The 21,967-nt window shown below is 39.7% G+C and overlaps 1 protein-coding gene across 1 annotated transcript in view; it reads left to right on the plus strand.

Annotated features, from left to right (window-relative positions):
• MCHR2 (melanin concentrating hormone receptor 2) overlaps positions 1-21,967 on the plus strand; it is a 30,105-nt gene that overhangs the window by 1,075 nt on the left and 7,063 nt on the right. The window contains 3 exon segments of the mRNA XM_027089784.1: positions 5,566-5,773; positions 7,898-7,902; positions 18,135-18,339. Coding sequence (XP_026945585.1) covers positions 5,592-5,773; positions 7,898-7,902; positions 18,135-18,339 — 392 coding nt within the window. The 5' untranslated portion in view covers positions 5,566-5,591.

Raw genomic sequence — 21,967 nt, forward strand, 5'->3', positions numbered from 1 at the left:
TGAAAACTGTGAAGTGAGAGGTAGAGTGATCCCCAGGAAGTTTTCTTTCTACCTGTGAGAGGTGACCAAGCCTGGTTTTCCCACGTCTACATCAGGTTATTGTAGCTGCTGTCTAGACAGTCAATGGATAGATATGGGGTCATGAGAGTGATCCTCCTTCTTCCGGTCCTCTCAACTCTCTGAGGTGTTTTGAGCTAAAAGATGGTAGTATGTTTTGTTAAAGTAATCAAACAAGGAGGTGGCTCTAATGCCGTGGTAGCCTACATAAGCAGACCAAAAACTAAGCCAGAGTTAATGCACTGGAATCCAAGAAAATGAAACAACCAGCCACAAATAGCCAACTGGGCTTTCCCAAATAAGGCAATCGCTTCAGCTATAGTCAATCAAATCATTTCCTTGCTCTGCTTCTGCATCTTCTCTATTTAAAAAAATCCCTAGCTCCTGTCAGTGGAGCACTCCTAACCACTGTCAGTTTGGTGCTGCCTGATTTGAATCGATGTTTGCTCAAATAAATTCTTGGAAAAAAAAAAATGTTAATATGCCTCAGTTTACCTGTTAAGTTTCTAAACCCACTCACTGTAGATTAAAATTGAAAGTGGCAGCCTCAGTCCTGTCTTGGTTCACAACTCGTATTCCTACAACTTTTCCCACTCTATCCCCATCCCAGTGTCCTATACCCCAGTAAGCAAACTCTCCTGCATGGTGATGATGATGATGATGATGATGTCTGATATTAATTGAACACTTACTAGAACACATTATTCTTAGCACTTGTTCATATTATCCCATTAATCATCACAACCATACTTGGAGATATGTACTGTTCTTATTACTGTTTGACCAATGGGGAAACTGAGACTTAAGATTCCTTAACCAAAGTCACAGATTGCAAGTGGCAGAGTGCGGTACACTTACATAACCATAAACCCTTAAATATTAGAATGTAACTCCAGGAGGTGGAAATCTTGTTGGTTTTGTTCTTTGCTATAGACACTATAATGTTTGTTGAGTGAATGAATGACTTAAAGTAGAGCATACCTAGAGATCATTAAGATAGAGATTCCCCAGAGAGGTTTGGTAGAATGGAAGGAGATGGGTGGATCAGGTGAAAAACAATGAGATCCTCCAGTTAGTTGGGCCATAACTTGGAGAGCAAATCTATACAACTGGGACTCATAGGTATGTGTGGATATATGGGCAGGGGTGAAGGCAGGTATACATAATTGTTATATTTTGTGCTTTGTGGCTATTGAAACATCCTTAATGACTTTACTAGTTATTAGCAGCAGGCTTTTTTCCCCAGATGATTTTTTTTTTTGATATTTAACTTGAAAATAGTAACAAGTAGCCCTAAAGCTGGCTCATTTAATTCCATCATCATGGCTATGGTTACTGAAAAGCAGTTGAGGATTATTATTTTAGGATTTATTTCTTAAAATATCAAAATTGTGTGATATTATCACTCTGATGTAAATACACTCATCATCTGTTAGTTCTTTTGATTTATTCTCTACATCATGCTCCTCTTTGCCATATACGTTTTCTTATCACTTTTCGGACTTCTTAACACTTTTTTTTTTCTTAAAAAAAAATCTAATTTCCTTGAAATTCATTCCTCCTTTTTCTTGTCCTAGTCATCATGAATAAATTGTGTATGTATGAAGGCGCCAGTGTATATAAACGATGGGAAGCAGAATACATTAAACTGACACTGTCAGTCTTCTTTCAACACCAACCTCACAAGCATAAATTTCCTTTTTTTAAGAAAGAAAACCCTTCCACAAAAAGGCATTCTCAACTATTTAAGACCAGTTTTCTGGGGTTATATTCCAAATAAGTGCCAAAACTTGTAATTTAATAAGTGAGAAATAGTTTTATACCCAGAAACTTTCAAGGGAAAATATTTATTACCTGGGTGGATGGGTTCACTCCGGAGGAACCAGCTGAAGACAGACAGAGGTAGCACAGGGGGTTTCCTGCAAAAGAGTATTTATTGCTGGTCTTATTTAAGCATTGGCTTTTGTTGTAAAGTTAGAGGGCAGTTGACCTGGATGAAAATGGCCCTTAGATATAATGAAATCATACTTAACAATTGAGACATTCTTTATCTAAAAGATTCTTAAAAATAACCTTCTGAGTAAATATTAGTAACATTTGAAATATGAACAATTTAATAATAATGCTTGAAACTTTTCAACAGCTATATATAGCAGCCATCAGTGAATTAATATTTTGTTCCTATTATTTAACTAATGAGTAGTGTCTATTAAGGACAGAAATATAGGTATATAGTACTTTGTAAACCTGGTGAAACACCAAATATTGTTGGACACTAGCTTTTCATGTTTAGGAGTCATATACCTGGAGGGCAAGCAGGCCACTACCTGCCACAGCTGACAAGACAAGATGAAGAACGAGGAGATTATTTTCCTTGACATGGATTTATTATTCAACTGATTAATTTCTCAAGTCTGAAATTAAGTGAACTGATAAAATAAGAAATTTCTTATAAATATGACAGAGGGATTCACAAAATTTTACTTAGAATTTTCATAGATGCATCAATTTGTCTTTACTTCTAATTCTAACATTTACAGCAGATGCTAAGCATGAGGTTTTGATTGATACCAGGAAAAACAGTCACAGCCAAGGTAACAGGGCTCTTACTCTGTCAGGTTTTTAGTGACATGAGTAAAGGTTTTAGATTAAAGGTTACAGCTTACTTTCAGAGCTCTTTCCACACATAGTATTATTTTACAGATAACTTCCTTTCCCACTCTCTGAAGTTCCCATCTTCCTCAGAGAAGTTGAGAGCCGGGAGATAAATGAAGCAAGAGACACAGAGAGAGGGAAGGGTGAGGCTGAAAAGATTTGGGTTGAGATTCAAACAGCCCAGGAGTCGTCAATAACATTTTTAACATTTGTTAAATGTTAAAAAAAATTAACATATAGCCATATAATAGATTATACTCCCAAATCTTATATGTGAGGCTGTTAGTCTTAGAAACACACAGAGGAATGTTGGCTAAACCTTGGGGAGTTATATTCCTGTAGATTATATTTGGAGAAGAGATACTGAAATACATAAATGATTTGGGAGATAATGGATTGCTATACGTAATTCACTGGAAAAAGTTTGCCTATATCTTAAACTTAAATCATCATTTCCAAAAGTGCATATGTTCGCCAAACCTGTTAATTTGAATATATAATCCATATTTTCTTTCTGAAAATTGTGGAAATGCTAAAAAACAGTTGTCATAAAAGTTAAATTTTCACCTCTTGAACACTAGATTTTGTGTATCCCCCAAAATTAGTCTTAAACATCATGGTTTTTCATGATCTAAATAACAGAATGAAGACTGAAATAAACTAATCATCTTGACTTTTTCAAATAGCCGCGTTTGTTTTTTATAAAACAACATGAGGTGGGATGAATTGGGAGACTGGGATTGACATATATACACTAATATGTATTAAATGGATAACTAATAAGAACCTGCTGTATAAAAAACTAAATAAAATAAAATTCAAAAATAAAAAAAACAACATGAGGTCACTGACTGTAATTGTTTTTCTGTATGAAATTCTTCAGTGAGTTCAACCCGTCAGTCACGTATAGCTGTTTTGCCTGAAAATAACTCTCTTGCTAATTTTTTACATACATTTTGGCATCAAATTTCAGCATAACAAAAACACAAAGTTAACATTTATATTAGCTGATTTTTAAGGTTTGAAGTAACTGAATAGAAAAGTAAAAGAGAACAGAAAATTAAGAGGAAGATAAGTATTAATAAAAAAGAAAGAGCAGAAATTTAGATTATTGCCTTGAAACCACATGGTCAGATGTTAGACTATTTATTTATTTGTTTATTTATTTATTTACTTTTAAGATTAGGGAAGATGTTTTATGGCCACTAGCTATTCATTGTGTGGATTGTCATTTAGATGCAATTTTGCTTATTCAAGTAGCAATGTCCTGCTCTACAGTACACACACCTGAGCTCATCATAATTAGTCTCACACACACCATTCATAAAATTGTATTAGACTGCTTTTTTTTTTTTTTTTTTTTGCGGTACGCAGTCCTCTCACTGTTGTGGCCTCTCCCATTGCGGAGCACAGGTTCCGGACGCGTAGGCTCAGCGGCCATGGCTCACGGGCCTAGCCGCTGCGCCGCATGTGGGATCCTCCTGGACCGGGGCACGAACCCACGTCCCCTGCATCGGCAGGCGGACTCCCAACAACTGCGCCACCAGGGAAGCCCTAGACTGCTTTTTAAAAGCTATTTTTCTATTAATATAACCTGCAGAGCCATCCGCAGAACCCTCTGTTTAGAGGTGACCATCAGTCTGACGTTTCCAGTTATCAATTCTTTGTTTTTCTTTATATTTTTATCATTATTATATGTATCCCTAATAACATAGATTAGTTTTGCCTGTGTTTTAAAATTCTTTCTAAATGGAATCATACTTCATGAACTTTTGCTTTTTGCCCAACCTTAAGTTATTAGATTCATCCATGTTACTGTGTGTCTTTATAGTCTATTCTCTTCTAGTGCTGTGCAGTATTTCATTGTATCAATATATCACAGTCTAGTTATCCATCCCATTGTTAATGGGCATTTTTATTATTTTCAGTTTAAGACTTTTTTTTTTTTTTTTTTTTTTTTTTTTTGCGGTACGCGGATCTCTCACTGTCGTGGCGTCTCCCGTTGCGGAGCGCAGGCTCCAGACACGCAGGCTCCGGACCCGCAGGCTCAGCGGCCATGGCTCACAGGCCCAGCCGCTCCACGGCATGTGGGATGTTCCGGACTGGGGCACGAACCCGTGTCCCCTGCATCAGCAGGCGGACTCTCAACCACAGCGCCACCAGGGAAGCCCAGATGGCATTTTTTAAATGTCTTTTATCAAGATGGTTGGCCAAGCAAATAATTTTCCAGTTCCATCGGTTTCATCTGTTTACTTGTTTATTTTTAGGTTGGTTGGTGGGCATTTTTTCCTGTGCCATAATTCTTCTTTGTGCATGGTTCCCTGACTCTTTACAACACTTTTCCCTCACACAGTGTCCTTTCCTGATCTAACTCTTCCTCATCCTTCAAGACAGACCAGGAATCATCTTAGGAAGTCTTATCCCACTGCATTCCTAAACAATCATAGTTGGTGTCCCCCATACACTTTATAGCAGACAGAAAAGGTATACTTAACAACCTAAGTATTGTCGGGGTGCTAGCTAATATGACTAGACACGCAGGCCAGTAAGAACAGATGCCAGCTGTAAACAACCAGGACTGGTGTGTACTGAGTAAGTATTAGCTATGCTCGAAGCGTGTACTACAATCAGGTGGAGAACATGTGCACACTATCACAGTATACTGTTCAATAATTTGAGTAATCTGTCACATCATATGGACAGGGAGCAATCATACTCACCCTGGAATCTTATGTTGCATGAATTCTTGGTGCAAAGAAAGCCCCAATAAATATTTTTTGAATGAAAGAAAATCTGTATGGAAGGGATTGCCTCAAATTTTCATTAAATAAATCACGTCTTATTCCTTCACAGCTTTAACCTCTGGAAGTTCATAAACAATGAATTCACTTCACTCACCCTGTTGTAACACCTCTGCTGAACTTTTGAACAAATCCTGGAATCCAGAGTTTGCTTATCAAACCCTCAGCATGGTGGATACAGCCATCCTCCCTTCCATGGTTGGGATTATCTGTTCAATGGGGCTGGTTGGCAACATCCTCATTGTATTCACTATAATAAGGTAAGGGCTTCTTTTTCTCTTCTGTAATTTAGGGACATGCTATACTCCTTCAATGAGTCCTTTTCCCCCTGTAGGATTTTTCTTAATGAAATCAGGTTTTGGAAATATTTGCTTAAGGTAATTAAAGAAGTTCTACAGATATTTTCATCATGTATTAAGTAACATCTGAGTCGCAGATGTCAAAATGTCAGTGCTTACTGTTGAGTCAGTGAATTTTTAGAGCAGTGATTCTCATTTTTAGCTACATATTAGAATCACCACAGGGACTTCCCTTGTGGTCTAGTGGCTGAAAATCTGCCTTCAATGCAGGGGACGCGGGTTCAATCCCTGGTGGGGGAACAAAGATCCCACATGCCGCAGGGCAATTAAGTCCGTGCACCACAACTACTGAGCCCGCACACCACAACTACTGAGCCCACACACTGCAACTAGAGAGAAGCCCGCACACCGCAACAAAAGATCCCACATGCCCCTGATGCAGCCAAAAATAAACAAATATTTAAAAATTAAAAAAAAGAATCACCACAGAGCTTTTAAAAATCCTAATACAGAGTTTCACCCCAGACCAATTAACTCAGAATCTCTGGCAGTGGAGCCCAGGCAAGAACTGAAACTGCAAGGCAACCATTTTATCTTCCGGCAATAAGAGCTACCCTAAGAGGCTGACCTGGCCTGACTGGTAAAAGAGAGTCTTTTGTACTCACTTAGACAAGAGAGATACTCTACCTGATCTACTGCCAAAGATTCAGGCAGTCATACGTGGTGGGCTGCTCCCCTCAGTATGGACCACCCAGTGCGGGCCAAACTGAGAGGCACCTGCTCGCTAGTAACTCTCGCCTTTGCTTCATGTCCCCCACTTCATTCAGCTAATTTCCTGCTTCCCCTCAAACCTAGAGCCTAAGGTTTAACTTGGAGCATAAGAACAGATTACGGTCAGCCCTCAGTACCCATGGGCTCTGTTTCCATGGGTTCCACATCTGAGGCTTCAAGCAATCGTCAAAAATATGTGGCAAAAAATTCCAGAAAGCTCCAAAAAGCAAAGCTTGAATTTACCATGCCCTGGCAGCTATTTCCATAGCATTTCCATTGTATTTACAACTAATTACAGAGTATTTACATAGTATTAGGTATTATAAGTAATCTAGAGACGATTTAAAATATTAGGGAGAATGTGTATAGGTTATGTGCAAACACTACACCATTTTATAGAAGGAACTTGAGCATCTGTGGATGTTGGTATGGGTGGGGGGCAGCTGTCCTGAACCGATCCTTCATGGATACTGAGGGACCATTGCACTCGTCCTCTACTGGCTTGACAAAAATGAATTTAGAGTTAGTGTACACATGCCCCATCACTACATGATACCTTTGCTATCCTGATTATTTTCACATTTAAGGTTTACTTGTTTTAATACACATAAGGTGTTAAAAAAAAATTTGTCCTGGTCTCCGATCATACTTACAGCCACGATTTTAAAAGATTTTTGTCCATATTTATAAATTATAAAACACATTCTAACTTACTACCAAAAAGGTGTTTTCAGCATTATATTAACACATAACTAAACCAAACTTTTGTGTAGCATATTACACTTACAGAGCACAGTTGTAAACTCATTCACTCCTCAAAATGGCAATACTCATTTGAGGAAAGAGGCCCAGGAGAGAAAATAATTTGTCTAGCATTACACAGCTGGTAAGTAACAGTCTTAGCACTTGAACTCAGATCCCATGATTCTAAACTCCAGGCTATATGCTCCATAATAATAACATCAAACAAATCATCAAAACTAGAAAGATGGTTGGAGTTACCACGTGGATGGAAGAATTCTCACAGGACCAATTAAAAGCAGGAGCAGCCCTCGGGAGAGTGACAGGATGACACTCACTATCCCTGAGAAAGCTCATCACTGGTCACTTTCCCCAGCTGGCTTCTCAACTTTTTATTGTCATTATCTCTGTAGTTAAGTGTAGTGTATCAATGGCATTTTTTTATGACATTCATAATTGAAGATTTATTTGGCATACTGGAATTCTACTCTTAATGAATTCAGACATTCCTTACTGTGTCCTGTAAAACCATTTGTGAATATCAAGCATTTAAAATTATTTTGTAAGTACTAGAAGCAGTTCCACTCAATATGTATTACTAAACACCTATCGCATGCCCAGAACTATTCTAAGAGTTATGCAAATACCAAATAAATATGGTAGCATCTGACTCTAAAAAGTTCATGGTTTACTGGAGAAGACAAGATTTAAATACATTAACTCATTTGAAAAATAATACAAGATATTAAAAACAAGTGGGTGAAAAAAGGTGATTCAAAGAACAAGTTCCAGGAACAGAGATGAAAGTAATCAAATATTCTCAGAAAGCCTCAGGAGGCAATAATGTGAAGTAGAAAGTTAACAGTCAGAGACCTGGGAATGTTTCCAGCTCACCCTGTTTGTCTGTTGCACCTGCTCACTTCTCCTTCCATCTTTCTCTCTTGCCCCTCAGTATTTTTGCTGTCCCCTCCTAAAGATACAAGCAGTGTGCCTCATGCCTGAGAGCCTTGGTCCCACTGTTGAGAAACCAAGTCCTTAGAAGGTGTAGCCCTCCAGAAATGGTTGCATTTTTACAGACACCTTTTATATGCAGACTGGTCAGTGTGAAATTCAGGCCCTGTGACAGGCTGTTGAAATATCTGGAGCCAGAGAAACTTCTTGGTCCTCCTCAAGTTACACCAATAGACAATGGCCTGATTCCACCCACTCATATGGAGACAAAGCTTGAAAAAAAAAAAAAGAAATGTGGAATGTGAATTCTTCTAAAAGTCAATACTGAGCTATAATTCCCAGACACAGATTCTCAACATAAAGCAAATAGTCATTAAACTGGAAAAAAAAAAAAGAGAGAGAACCTGAGCCATAATACTGACAAATTTATTTGCAATGATTGTGAAAAAATCTGCTACTTCTTCATACCATTACAATTTTATAGATAATAAGTAAGAAGATATATGTTAATGGAACTTTTAAGATGAATCCTTTAATCTTTCAAAAAACATCTGAAGCAACTTAATTTTTATTTTTATTGCTAGGATGTTGATATTTTTCTTTGCAAATTACTCTTCAAAAATTTATTAATCTCTCAAAAGTATTTGAAAGTAAATTAGTTTTAATTTTTTTCAGCTTGGAATTTATCTAACAGTTTTTTTAATTGCTCTCCAAAAAATGTAAGACAATTTATATTAATATTTTTATCATACCTTGCCATGATCTTTTATTTTTCTTTTTATTTTTTTAACATCTTTATTGGAGTATAATTGCTTTACAATGGTGTGTTCGTTTCTGCTTTATAACAAAGTGAATCAGTTATACATATACGTATGTTCCCATATCTCTTCCCTCTTGTGTCTCCCTCCCTCCCACCCTCCCTATCCCACCCCTCCAGGCGGTCACAAAGCACCGAGCTGATCTCCCTGTGCTATGCGGCTACTTCCCACTAGCTATCCATTTTACGTCTGGTAGTGTATATACGTCCATGCCACTCTCTCACTTTGTCACAGCTTACCCTTCCCCCTCCCCATATCCTCAAGTCCATTCTCTAGTAGGTCTGTGTCTTTATTCCCATCTTATCCCTAGGTTCTCCATGACCTTTTTTTTTTTTTTCCCTTAGATTCCATATATGTGTTAGCATAGACTATTTGTTTTTCTCTTTCTGACTTACTTCACTCTGTATGACAGACTCAAGGTCCATCCACCTCACTACAAATAACTCAATTTCGTTTCTTTTTATGGCTGAGTAATATTCCATTGTATATATGTGCCACATCTTCTTTATCCATTCATCCGATGATGGACACTTAGGTTGCTTCCATATCCTGGCTATTGTAAATACAGCTGCAATGAATATTTTGGTACATGACTCTTTTTGAATTATGGTTTTCTCAGGGTATATGCCCAGTAGTGGGATTGCTGGGTCATATGGTAGTTCTATTTTTAGTTTTTTAAGGAACTTCCATACTGTTCTCCATAGTGGCTGTATCAATTTACATTCCTACCAACAGTTCAAGAGGGTTCCCTTTTCTCCACACCCTCTCCAGCATTTATTGTTTCCAGATTTTTTGATGATGGCCATTCTGACCGGTGTGAGATGATATCTCATTGTAGTTTTGATTTGCATTTCTCTAATGATTAATGATGTTGAGCATTCTTTCATGTGTTTGTTAGCAATCTGTATATCTTCTTTGGAGAAATGTCTGTTTAGGTCTTCAGCCCATTTTTGGATTGGATTGTTTGTTTTTTTGTTATTGAGCCGCATGAGCTGCTTGTAAATTTTGGAGATTAATCCTTTGTCAGTTGCTTCATTTGCAAATATTTTCTCCCATTCTGAGGGTTGTCTTTTGGTCTTGTTTATGGTTTCCTTTGCTGTGCAAAAGCTTTAAGTTTCATTAGTTCCCATTTGTTTATTTTTGTTTTTATTTTCATTTCTCTAGGAGGTGGGTCAAAAAGGATCTTGCTGTGATTTAGGTAATAGAGTGTTCTGCCTATGTTTTCCTCTGAGTTTGATAGTGTCTGGCCTTACATTTAGGTCTTTAATCCACTTTGAGTTTATTTTTGTGTATGGAGTTAGGAAGTGTTCTAATTTCAAACTTTTACATGTACCTGTCCAGTTTTCCCAGCAACACTTATTGAAGAGGCTGTCTTTTCTCCATTGTATATTCTTGCCTCCTTTATCAAACATAAGGTGACCATATGTGCGTGGGTTTATCTCTGGGCTTTCTATCCTGTTCCATTGATCTATATTTCTGTTTTTGTGCCAGTACCATATTGTCTTGATTACTGTAGCTCTGTAGTATAGTCTGAAACAGGGAGCCTGATTCCTCCAGTTCCATTTTTCATTCTCAAGATTGCTTTGGCTATTCGGGGTCTTTTGTGTTTCCATACAAATTGTGAAATTTTTTGTTCTAGTTCTGTGAAAAATGCCAGTGGTAGTTTGATAAGGATTGCATTGAATCTGTAGATTGCTTTGGGTAGTAGAGTCATTTTCACAATGTTGATTCTTCCAATCCAAGAACATGGTATATCTCTCCATCTATTTGTATCATCTTTAATTTCTTTCATCAGTGTCTTATAATTTTCTGCGTACAGGTCTTTTGTCTCCTTAGGTAGGTTTATTCCTAGATATTTTATTCTTTTTGTTTCATTGGTAAATGGGAGCGTTTTCTTAATTTCACTTTCAGATTTTTTATCATTAGTGTATACAAATGCCAGAGATTTCTGTGCATTAATTTTGTATCCTGCTACTTTACCAAATTCATTGATTAGCTCTAGTAGTTTTCTGGTGGCATCTTTAGGATTCTCTATGTAGAGTATCATGTCATCTGCAAACAGTGACAGCTTTACTTCTTCTTTTCCGATTTGGATTCCTTTTATTTCTTTTTCTTCTCTGATTGCTGTGGCTAAAACTTCCAAAACTATGTTGAATAATAGTGGTGAGAGTGGGCAACCTTGCCTTTTTCCTGATCTTAGTGGAAATGGTTTCAGTTTTTCACCATTGACGATGATGTTGGCTGTGAGTTTGTCATATATGACCTTTATTATGTTGAGGAAAGTTCCCTCTATGCCTACTTTCTGCAGGGTTTTTATCATAAATGGGTGTTGAATTTTGTCGAAAGCTTTCTCTGCATCTATTGAGATGATCATATGGTTTTTCTCCTTCAATTTGTTAGTATGGTGTATCACGTTGATTGATTTGCATATATTGAAGAATCCTTGCATTCCTGGAATAAACCCCACTTGATCATGGTGTATGATCCTTTTAATGTGCTGTTGGATTCTGTTTGCTAGTATTTTGTGGAGGAGTTTTGCATCTGTGTTCATGAGAGATATTGCCCTGTAGTTTTCTTTTTTTGAGACATCTTTGTCTGGATTTGGTATCAGGGTGATGGTGGCCTCATAGGATGAGTTTGGGAATGTTCCTCCCTCTGCCATATTTTGGAAGAGTTTGAGAAGGAAAGGTGTTAGCTCTTCTGTAAATGTTTGATAGAATTCACCTGTGAAGCCATCTGGTCCTGGGCTTTTGTTTGTTGGAAGATTTTTAATCACAGTTTCAATTTCAGTGCTTGTGATTGGTCTGTTCATATTTTCTATTTCTTCTTGGTTCAGTCTCAGCAGGTTGTGCATTTCTAAGAATTTGTCCATTTCTTCCAGGTTGTCCATTTTATTGGCATAGAGTTGCTTGTAGTAATCTCTCATGATCCTTTGTATTTCTGCAGTGTCAGTTGTTACTTCTCCTTTTTCATTCCTAACTATTGATTTGAGTTTTATCCCTTTTTTTCTTGATGAGTCTGGCTATGCCATGATCTTTTATTTGTTACCTTCTTAACATATAGATTGCTCAAACTATGAAGACTACACTAAAAATAAGGAGAACTAGATGCATTTAAAGAAGATTTAGGACTTTCCCATTTATGATAAATACTTGTATCAAAAGAGAATGAATAGAACAATAGTAAGATCATTAGTGATGCTGGAAAGCAAGAAATGAACTAACTTCTGACTTTGCCAAAGGAAGACTACAAAAATGTATGAAAGAATAGATTTACGGAAGGTGGAGCTTCCAGAATAAGGTGTCCTATGTGACTTTTTTTTTTTTTAAGAATCGATTTGTGCATTAGGAGGGTGACTATAAAGTAGTGAAGCCAGATATTACTACTCAGTCATACTTTAAATTCACAGCAGGTCTAAAGGAAGCCAGATTTTAAAATGTAGGAGGAAAACTGGGCCAATTAAAACGTAAAATTTTCCCCTTTTGCTCTTGGGAGAGAGACTTATGAACTCAGCCCCATTACTCAACTATTGTCCATGGCCACAGTGGGTCCTGGGAAACTCCTTCAATAAAGGTGATGATGTTTCTCTCCGTCAGTCCCCCACCCCCATGTTTTGGACATATCTTTCTCCTGTCTACTGACAGACGGCTTTGAGTGGGCAGAGGCTATCTAAAGGATGCCTTGTCTCCCTATAAACAAAACGTTCCCATTCTTTCATTCCCTGCCCTCAACTGGCTGTCAAGTAAACTAATTTACACTAAATCATGAATTACTGAAACATCTTACTTTTTAACCCCTCCCCATGGTGTCTACATTTTATACAGAGATTACAGGAAGAAGAGTGAGTGTTCCTGAAGGAATACTAATGGTCTAATGATGGAATACCAGTTGCTAAGACAGAGATGGGAAATGCTTAGAACAAGGCCTCTTCTTTTTTCCCAGTCAGCTTAGTGCTCCCTCTGACCCAGCCCTATACCATTCTCAGGGTGCCAGCTGGAGTTGGAGTTGACCCACACCCTTGCTGTACACATACCCTATGCTTTAGATGCCACAAAACCTCCCAGTCACATCTGTTCAAATGAACTGGAAAGTTGATTGGAGACCCTTGTTGCTATGGTCCAATGCACCAAGACAGCTCTGGAGTAGAAAGGGGTTGAATGTCTTCCCCAAGGACACAATAAGTGAGGGCACAGAAATGAAACTAGAATTTCCAATTAGGTTCTCTTTATATATCTTACACTGTGTATCTAGAGCAGGGTTGGCAAATACGTCACTCTACTCTAAACTCTCCCACCCTTGGCAGTCATGTCTAATCACACAGATCTGTCCTTTAGTAGCGCCTGTGTGATGACTCACAATTCTCAGCACAGTGCTTTATGAAATCACTACTAATCCATTGGTGTTGCCTCATGCTGACCTTAAACAAATGAACTACCAGTTATTTCGGAAGCATAAATTAGTTTACTCAAGATCAGCAAAGTATTGCAATTGGGGATCTGCAACTATGGCAAGCCACATGCAAGTGTCAACCAACAGAGAGAGAAGGATTCTTTTACAGAGGGGGAAAAAGAAGTTGGGAGGGCTGTAGTAAACAGAGTCCATTGGAGAAATTGAGAGTTCAAAATATAGTGGCTTGTCACTGGCTGAGTGGTGACAGTCTCTCATTGGCTAAGCTCCTGCCAGGCAAAAAGTCTTTCTTCTGTTGATCTCTGCTATCGTAGGGCATGAGAGCTCCCCGCTTCTGGCCTCCTGACTCCATTTTAATTGAGGTTTCTGTTTATTAATTTTTACACTCACAATAGGAATATAATTTAACTAGAGTTAAATGCCAAACAAGGACTCATGAGGCAACCCAGAGATAAACAAAATTAGGAAGGTACTACCATGTCCTACCACCATTCTCTGCCCCGACACCACCACCCTTCTCCTGGCCCTGAGCTGAATGGAGGGGAAAAAAGTGGTTTTACAGATCTTGGAAGTTTGGGCTGCCTGGTGGGAGCTGTAGCCACAGTGGGATCTGGGACCATGGAGCGGGAACTGCAGGAGGAAGGTGGAGCCATGGGTGGGATGCAGCCACCGCCAGAGATGCCAACAGCAGAGAGGGGAAGGAAATACCCTGGCCTCTTCTCTCATCTTACCCTCCAATTTCCCTCCAATAGTGCTTCCTATTGGCCAAAACAAAACAAAAGCCAGTTGGCAAGAAGACCTAGGAACAAAGTGCAGAAGGGTGAAAAGTGGGCTTGAGAGTAGGCTGAACAGCAAGGAATCATCCTGCTTGTGTGGGGTTATATATATATTTTTAGTTTTATTTAACCCATTGCATATATCGCTGTTTCTGATTGCAAAAGGTAAACATGTTTTTAATAGAATCTTTTTAAACATTAAAAAATACAAAGAATAAAGTCACAATCAGTCATACTACTACTACCAAGTGGATAATCACTGGGATTACTGTGACATATTATTTCAGCATGTTTTTAGACAAATGTCTAAATAAATTTGGGGTCATACTACGTACATAGTTGATTTTTTTTTTTTACTTAATAAGTACTTTCCCATTTGATTAAATATTCTTCCAAAGTATGATTTGTAACAACTCTATCATTTATTGTATGGGATTGTGGTATACCTTAATTTATCATAGCATTTAGATATGGCCATATTAACCATATGAAAAACACGTTAGCTGAAATGATCACTGATTTACATATTTTTTTTAGTGTTTGGTTCATGAGAGACAGAAATCTAATGAAGTCTGGCAACATGAAATCTGAAGATAAATTAGACCTAAGAAAAGAATGCAAGTGGTATAGTTAGAAATTTTACCATTTCTATTTAATTATTTTTAATTTCTATGCAGTCACTTTCAGTTTAAAAAAGTAATAATAAATATAATGTGTTAGTTTTATTACCCTAGTACCTTATGCCCAGATAAATATATCATTGGCTTCAGAATTCTCTTTTGCTATACAGAGTATCATGTAGAAACACTTTTATTTTATTCTTTTGTATTTCCAGTTAATGGCATGCACTGTCCTCAACAAAGGAATTTCCATAATTCATTATCAGTAAATGATGGGTGCCTACCTGGAGGAGAGCAAGGGCCATGGATCTAATTGCTGCAGTTAGGACCTAAGCAACCACTTGTGGTTTATACCCCAATTCAAATGGAAATAACATCTACTTAATAGGCAAAGATTTATAGGGTTTTTTATTATTGTGTTTTTGCTTTGTGTTTTTTAATTTATTTTTATTTATTTATTTTTGGTTGTGCTGGGTCTTTGTTGTCATGCACTGGCTTTCTCTAGCTCTGGTGAACAGGGGTTACTCTTCATTGCAGTGAGCGGGTTTCTCATTGCAGTGGCTTCTCTTGTTGTGGAGCATGGGCTCTAGGCACACAGGCTTTGGTAGTTGTGGCTCACGGGCTCAGTAGTTGTGGCGCACGGACTTAGTTGTTTCACGGCATGTGGGATCTTCCCAGACCAGGGCTCGAACCTGTGTCCCCTGCATTGGCAGGCGGATTCTTAACCACTGCACCACCAGGGAAGTCCCTTTGCTTCTGTTTTTGTTTTTTAGCGTGGAACTCCTTCCAGCTGACCTCTAATATCAGTTCCTCTCCCCTGAGCCCTCTCCATCTCCTACTCCCAATGGTCTGGTGAGGACGAGGATTAGAGACCAAGGACAGTCATTTAGCATCTCTTTTGGTTGACATGTTTTTTTTCTCAAGTCTCTTCTCCTTCTTGGTCTTTCTGATATGAGCCACCAACGTCCTGGGGACAAGGAACCAACCTGCTGTATTAGTGGCATCAACAATGCCCAAAGTGTGGTTGCTGAATAAGGACTCACAACAGTAACTCCCCCATATAGTGTGTGCTGCCATGGCCTGGGTAAAATATCCTGGCCCTGACTGACGCCTCACATGAGCCTTTGATGGCTTAAATATTAAGTTCACAGGCTGTAGACTTTGCAGTCCCTGAATAATGAAGACACACACTAGCTTCCAAACAACAGAGCAATAGACCTGGATCCAGGGTGAACTAATAATTGTGGCACAATCTTAGGGCTAATTCTTATGTGCTACTTAAATTCTTATCTGTCCTCAATACAGATGTCACTTCTGCCAAGAAATCTGCCTCGACTGCCCCCAGAGGAGGGGGTAGAGGCCCATTTGTATGCGCTACTTGTGCTTTCTCTAGCTTTCTTTCGTCACGTTATAATGTGATCATTTATTACACATCTAGACTATAAGCTCCTTGATGTTAGACTTTCTAGGTGACTTAGCTTTGCAGCCCAAAGCACCATATTATGCCTGACATATAATTGGTGCTCAATTAATAAATAGCATCTCCTAGATAAAGATGATACCTGTTTATTACTGAATGCCCCAACTCTTTGAAGATAGGGAGCAACTGAATTTTAAATTCAATTTCTGCTCTCAGAAAATTATTTTGCCTTCACTTCCCCCAACATTTGACAGAAGGTGTTTCTCAGTGCCCTCCACCAATTCACTCGTTTCAGATTTCTACTCCACACTCTGGATTTCAGGGTCTTAATTAATAGTCTTTTCTATTGAGTTAAATTTTATTGGAATATTTCTAAGTAATGGTCAAAAATTGTTTTAACAATGGCCTCAGTTAGGATTTGAACTTACAGCTTCAGTGGGGGAAAAAAAACATTGCAAGATGGAAACATTTATTTTCCCTATTCAGCTATATTTGGTGCTAGGGATAGGTAAAGACAAAGTCTTTTGCCTGAGTGAGTTTAGAGTTGGTATAATTTGTTGCTATGTAGAAATTACTTCAGAACTTAGTGACTTAAAACAATCAACATTTGTTATCTCACACAGTTTTTTGTTTGTTTGTTTTTTTAATTTTTATTTATTTATTTTTGGCTGCATTGGGTCTTCGCTGCGGCACGCAGGCCCTCCCCAGTTGCAGCGAGCGAGGCCACTCTTCGCTGCGGTGCACGGGCCTCTCATCGTGGCGGCCCCCCTTTGTTGCGGTGCACAGGCTCCAAGTGTGCAGGCTCAGTAGTTGTGGTGCACGGGCTCAGCTGCTCTGCGGCATGTAGGATCTTCCTGGACCAGGGCTCGAACCCGTGTCCCCTGCATCGGTAGGTGGACTCCCAACCACTGTGCCACCAGGGAAGTCCCTCTCACACAGTTTTGAGGGTCAGGAATCCAAGAGCAGCTTAGCTGGGTTGTTCTGGCTCAGGGTCTCTCAAAAAGTTGCAGTCAAGCTGTCTGTCCATCTTTAGAGGACTATCTAAAGGCTTGGCTAGGTCTGGAGCATCTACTCCAAGGGAGCTCACTCACAGGTCTGGCAGGTTGGTACTGGTTGTTGGCAGGAGGCCTCAGTTCCTTTCCACATGGACCTCTTCACGGTGCTGCTGAGTAACCTCACAAGACGGCACCTGGCTTCCCCCGGAGAAAGTGATACAAGAGAGAGCAAGGAGAAAACCCCACCATTCCTTTATGTCCAAATTTTGAATGTCACACTGTCAATTCCACCACATCCTATTCGTTAGAAGTGAGTTACCAAGTTCAACCCACACTCAAAGGGAGGGAATTAGGCCCCCGCTCTTTTTTTTTTTTTTTTTTTTTTTGCAGTACACGGGCCTCTCACTGTTGTGGCCTCTCCCGCCACGGAGCACAGGCTCTGGACGCGCAGGCTCAGCGGCCATGGCTCACGGGCCCAGCCGCTCCGCGGCATGTGGGATCTTCCCGGACCGGAGCACAAACCCGTGTCCCCTGCATCGGCAGGCAGACTCTCAACCACTGCGCCACCAGGGAAGCCCTAGGCCCCCGCTCTTGAAAGCAGTATCAAAGAAGTTATGGACATATTTTTAAACCACTGCAGTTAGTTATCAAATAGTTCAAAACGTCTGAATATACACAAGCATTCATATGTGCATTTGTGACGGTTTCCTTTTAACTTTTAAAATAATGTTAGCAATTGAAAATCTGTAAGAGATGGCATAAATTAAAGGTGTGTACTTTCAATGTCAATCCTCGGGTTTCCCTCCATTTCTTTCAGGTCCAGGAAAAAAACCAATTCCTAACATTTATATCTGCAACCTGGCTGTGGCTGATCTGGTCCACATCATGGGAATGACTTTTCTTATTCACCAGTGGGCCCGGGGAGGACAGTGGGTGTTTGGGGGGCCTCTCTGCACCAACATCACATCCCTGGATACCTGCAACCAGTTTGCCTGTAGTGCCATCATGACTGTAATGAGTGTGGACAGGTAAGTGAAGAGACTATGAAATATATTAACATAATTCAGAGATGCCTGTACTTCCCCAAGGTCATCCCAACTTAAGCAACATCAGTGCTGGTTTGTAATAGCAAAGTTCCTCTTCCTTTGTTTGTTTCATTGTAGGACAGATCAGGTAATATTTTTCCAACTTTCACAGAGGTCAATTTTTTCATGGAAAACTTAAAACACTAAACATCTCCTTTTTCCCAATCATTTTTTCTATCTCAGTTTTATTTACAATTGACTGCAAGAAAAAAAAAGACCATAGACCGCCTGGAGGGGTGGGATAGGGAGGGTGGGAGGGAGGGAGACGCAAGAGGGAAGAGATATGGGAACATATGTATATGTATAACTGATTCACTTTGTTATAAAGCAGAAACTAACACACCATTGTAAAGCAATTATACTCCAATAAAGATGTAAAAAAGACCATAAAATCATGAAATATTGGAGACCAGAATGAATGCCCCACCACCACCCATCATTCTTGCAAGAAGGAAGCAGAGGTCCTGAGAAGCGAGGGGATTTGCTAAAGGCACATAGAGAGTCAGTGGCAGAGCTGAGAACTGAAGCAGGTCTCCTCACTCCTTGTCTAGGGCTCTTTCTGGTAAGTTCAATGTCTCACACACCCTTGTTATCACCTAGCAGCTTAAAGGAATCAGTGGAGTAGTGGGCTCTTAAACAGCTATGAAGAGAAGTCAGAATACCAGGAGGACCATCCTTTATACTCATCATTATGATTGGTTAATGCAAATACTGCCATTTACATCATTAGAAATTTGTTGGACTGTATCCCAGAACATGCCAAAGCCAGATTCTCCACCCATGTAAGCTAACGTTATTCAAGGAGATAATGGTGATGGCCAGAGCCTGTGGAGCCAGTGAGTGATGGAGCCCAGTTCAGAGGCAGGCTGTCCAGCTCTGGAGAGGGCAGGTAGCTGGCAACTACCTCACCACCTGGTTTCTTTAGGAAGCATGCAAGCTAGGATGTGCCCTGCATCACCCAGATGGCAGGACCTCCACACCAGCTCTTAGCAGCATTCCCCAAACAGAAACAAGCCCTGAAGACAACAGTAGAAAGCACAACAGAGCAACCCACTTGAAATCTCTATCCACCTTCTTCCCACCCCAAGCCCAACCCAGCACACTTGGTCCCCCTTGCTCTGATCTACTTTTTCTTTCTCCCTTGCTTCGAATATATTACATATGTTAGTATATTTCGTGTACAAAGATATGCATGTGTGTTGTTTTTGTCTAGCCTTCCCTGATCATCAAACGTAAAATCCACAAAGGCAGGGTCTTTGGTCACTACACTAGTGTCTGTGTAACAGTGCCTGGCACACGGGTGCTCAAAAACTACTGATGGATGAATGAGTGAATGTCAGTCTTGAGGGCTGTGTTAAATTTCCCTGAGTCCATCAAGGACTCTTTCCTGAGCTCTGCCTCTCTTACCCTTCCAAGTGGGCCTTTGGGGTCGGGAAGGGATGAGCAGTTCTTCAGATGGATAAACAAAGGAATAGCGGGGTCCATATAAATCATTCATTATTATTATTATTATTATTCAGACGTGAATAATGATGGTAACGTGAATCATTATTATTATTATTATTATTCAGACGTGGATCATTATTATTCAGACGTGAATAATGATGGTAACGTTTAATGCAGTTTTTATATCCTGCTGCTTTTCTACAAAAGAATTATCAAAATATGTAGAGTATACTTCTCAACTTATACTTAGCTTCACATTTTTTAATCTGCGTGCCGGGTAGGTCGATCTGGTTAGTTCAGCTGATGCCACCAATGCTGATGGTGTGTGGAGTAAAGCCTGGTGAGCTTGCCAGGGTTCCAACACCAGAGCCCTGCGCGGGGCAGGAACCACTGCAGAAAAGCAACCTAAAGTATAGTCCTCACCATCGTGATCCTATTCTCAGAAGGAGAAAAGCTTCTTCATACCATGTACATACCATGAAGGCAGGAGAGTATCGGCTTTTTCTTTAAAGAGGGGAAACTGTACCCCTTCGGTAAACCTCTTACTGCAAATAAAGTGAAAGCACGTTGTCTGCCTTAGAACAGACCACAGAACATTTCCTAATGTTCACAGGTTTTTTCTGAGTGTATGTGTGTGTGTGTGTGTATCTTACACAACTGAAAAGTGTGTATTTTTCTTTTAACCTTATGGACACAGAATGCTAAAATTTTACTTTCAAATTAAGACATTCAGGCCTTTATCCTTCTCCCTGCCCTCACTTTAGAGGATCACGTGGCCAGAGACAAATAAAGATCTTGTAAAACTGAACCTTTCCCCCAGCCCCTGGCATTTCTTGCAGTTCTAACTCTACTAAATTCACAAAAATTCAACAAAATCTATAATTCTGTAAAACAGAAATGAAGTTTTCTCTGTAATGCCAGCACTTAATGTCAGTGCCACCAGTATGCCTTATTGTTTATACATTTATTTGAATTGTCAATTTAATGGATCATAAAACTCAAGTGTTTCCCATAACTCTTTCATTTTTCTTTCTCTGATTAATTAATAACTGCAAGTGTGTGGAATATTTTAAGAGAGGGCTCCTACCTTTAAAGCAATACAAAAAAATTCTATAAACATCCAACATATGAAAAATATTTGCCTCTAGGTGAAAGCTACCTAGACTTTCATTAGTGGTTACTTTCTTTAGTAAATTTTCTAGAACAACAACGAAGTCAGTAAGTAGGAGCCAAAATTCCCCATTCATTCATTTACCAAATATTTATTGAGCACAGACCATATGACAGGAATGATGCCAGACACAGGAGGTACAGCAGCATTAAACTAATAGCCAAGGCTCCTGCCTTCGTGGGGCTTCCATTCCAGAGGTGTAGACAGACATTACACCGTGAAGAGTCACACGGGTAAATGTGTATTTCCACACAATGATACCTACTAGAAGGAAAAGTAGAGTTGCCCCACGATCCGCATTTATAGTCATGGGCCCTCGTATAGAGCGAGTGGTCAGGGGAAGCTTCTCCGAGAGGGAGACCTAAATGGGGACTCAGAGTAGAAGCAGGAGGAAGGAGAGGCACGTCCTGCCAGGCGGGTAGAACAGCATGTACCTGACGCTGAAAGAGACAGAGTTTGAAGGAAGGCCAGGGAGAGACTGGCACAAACTTCAGCCTGAGTGACAGGGAGGGCCGGAGGGAGAAAGACATCAAGGGTCATGGTGAGAATTCTGAATTTTATCTAAAAGACAAAGAAAAGCCATTGAAGGGTTTTCAGTTGGGGAGATGATGAGAGAAGATTCCCTAACCGATTGATGCCATGACTCCATCATCTTTAATCCCAGACAGAATGATGGCAGGGTTGCTGTACAATCACTACCTCATTCCCTTCCTCAGCAGGAAGGGAAGGGAGCTTTCTCTCCTTGGCGACAGGTAACGCAGGTGCAGTGTGGGGAAGGAGGGGTGGCTGAGGCACCCGGGGTCACAAGCCTGTCCCTGCATGGCAAGGGGTCCCCTAAGTGAGTGCAAAACGTCCTACCTCTTGTGCAAAATTGAAAGAGCAAGGAGACGGAGAATTTTCCATTTTCATAAATCTTCCTTAAGTAGCTCTACAAAATCTTGGAGAAAATTAAAG

Source organism: Aethalodelphis obliquidens, unplaced genomic scaffold (genome assembly GCF_003676395.1).
Source record: "Aethalodelphis obliquidens isolate GAN/ISIS:26980383/991018 unplaced genomic scaffold, ASM367639v1 scaffold3, whole genome shotgun sequence".
Classification (NCBI taxonomy): Eukaryota; Metazoa; Chordata; class Mammalia; order Artiodactyla; family Delphinidae; genus Aethalodelphis; species Aethalodelphis obliquidens.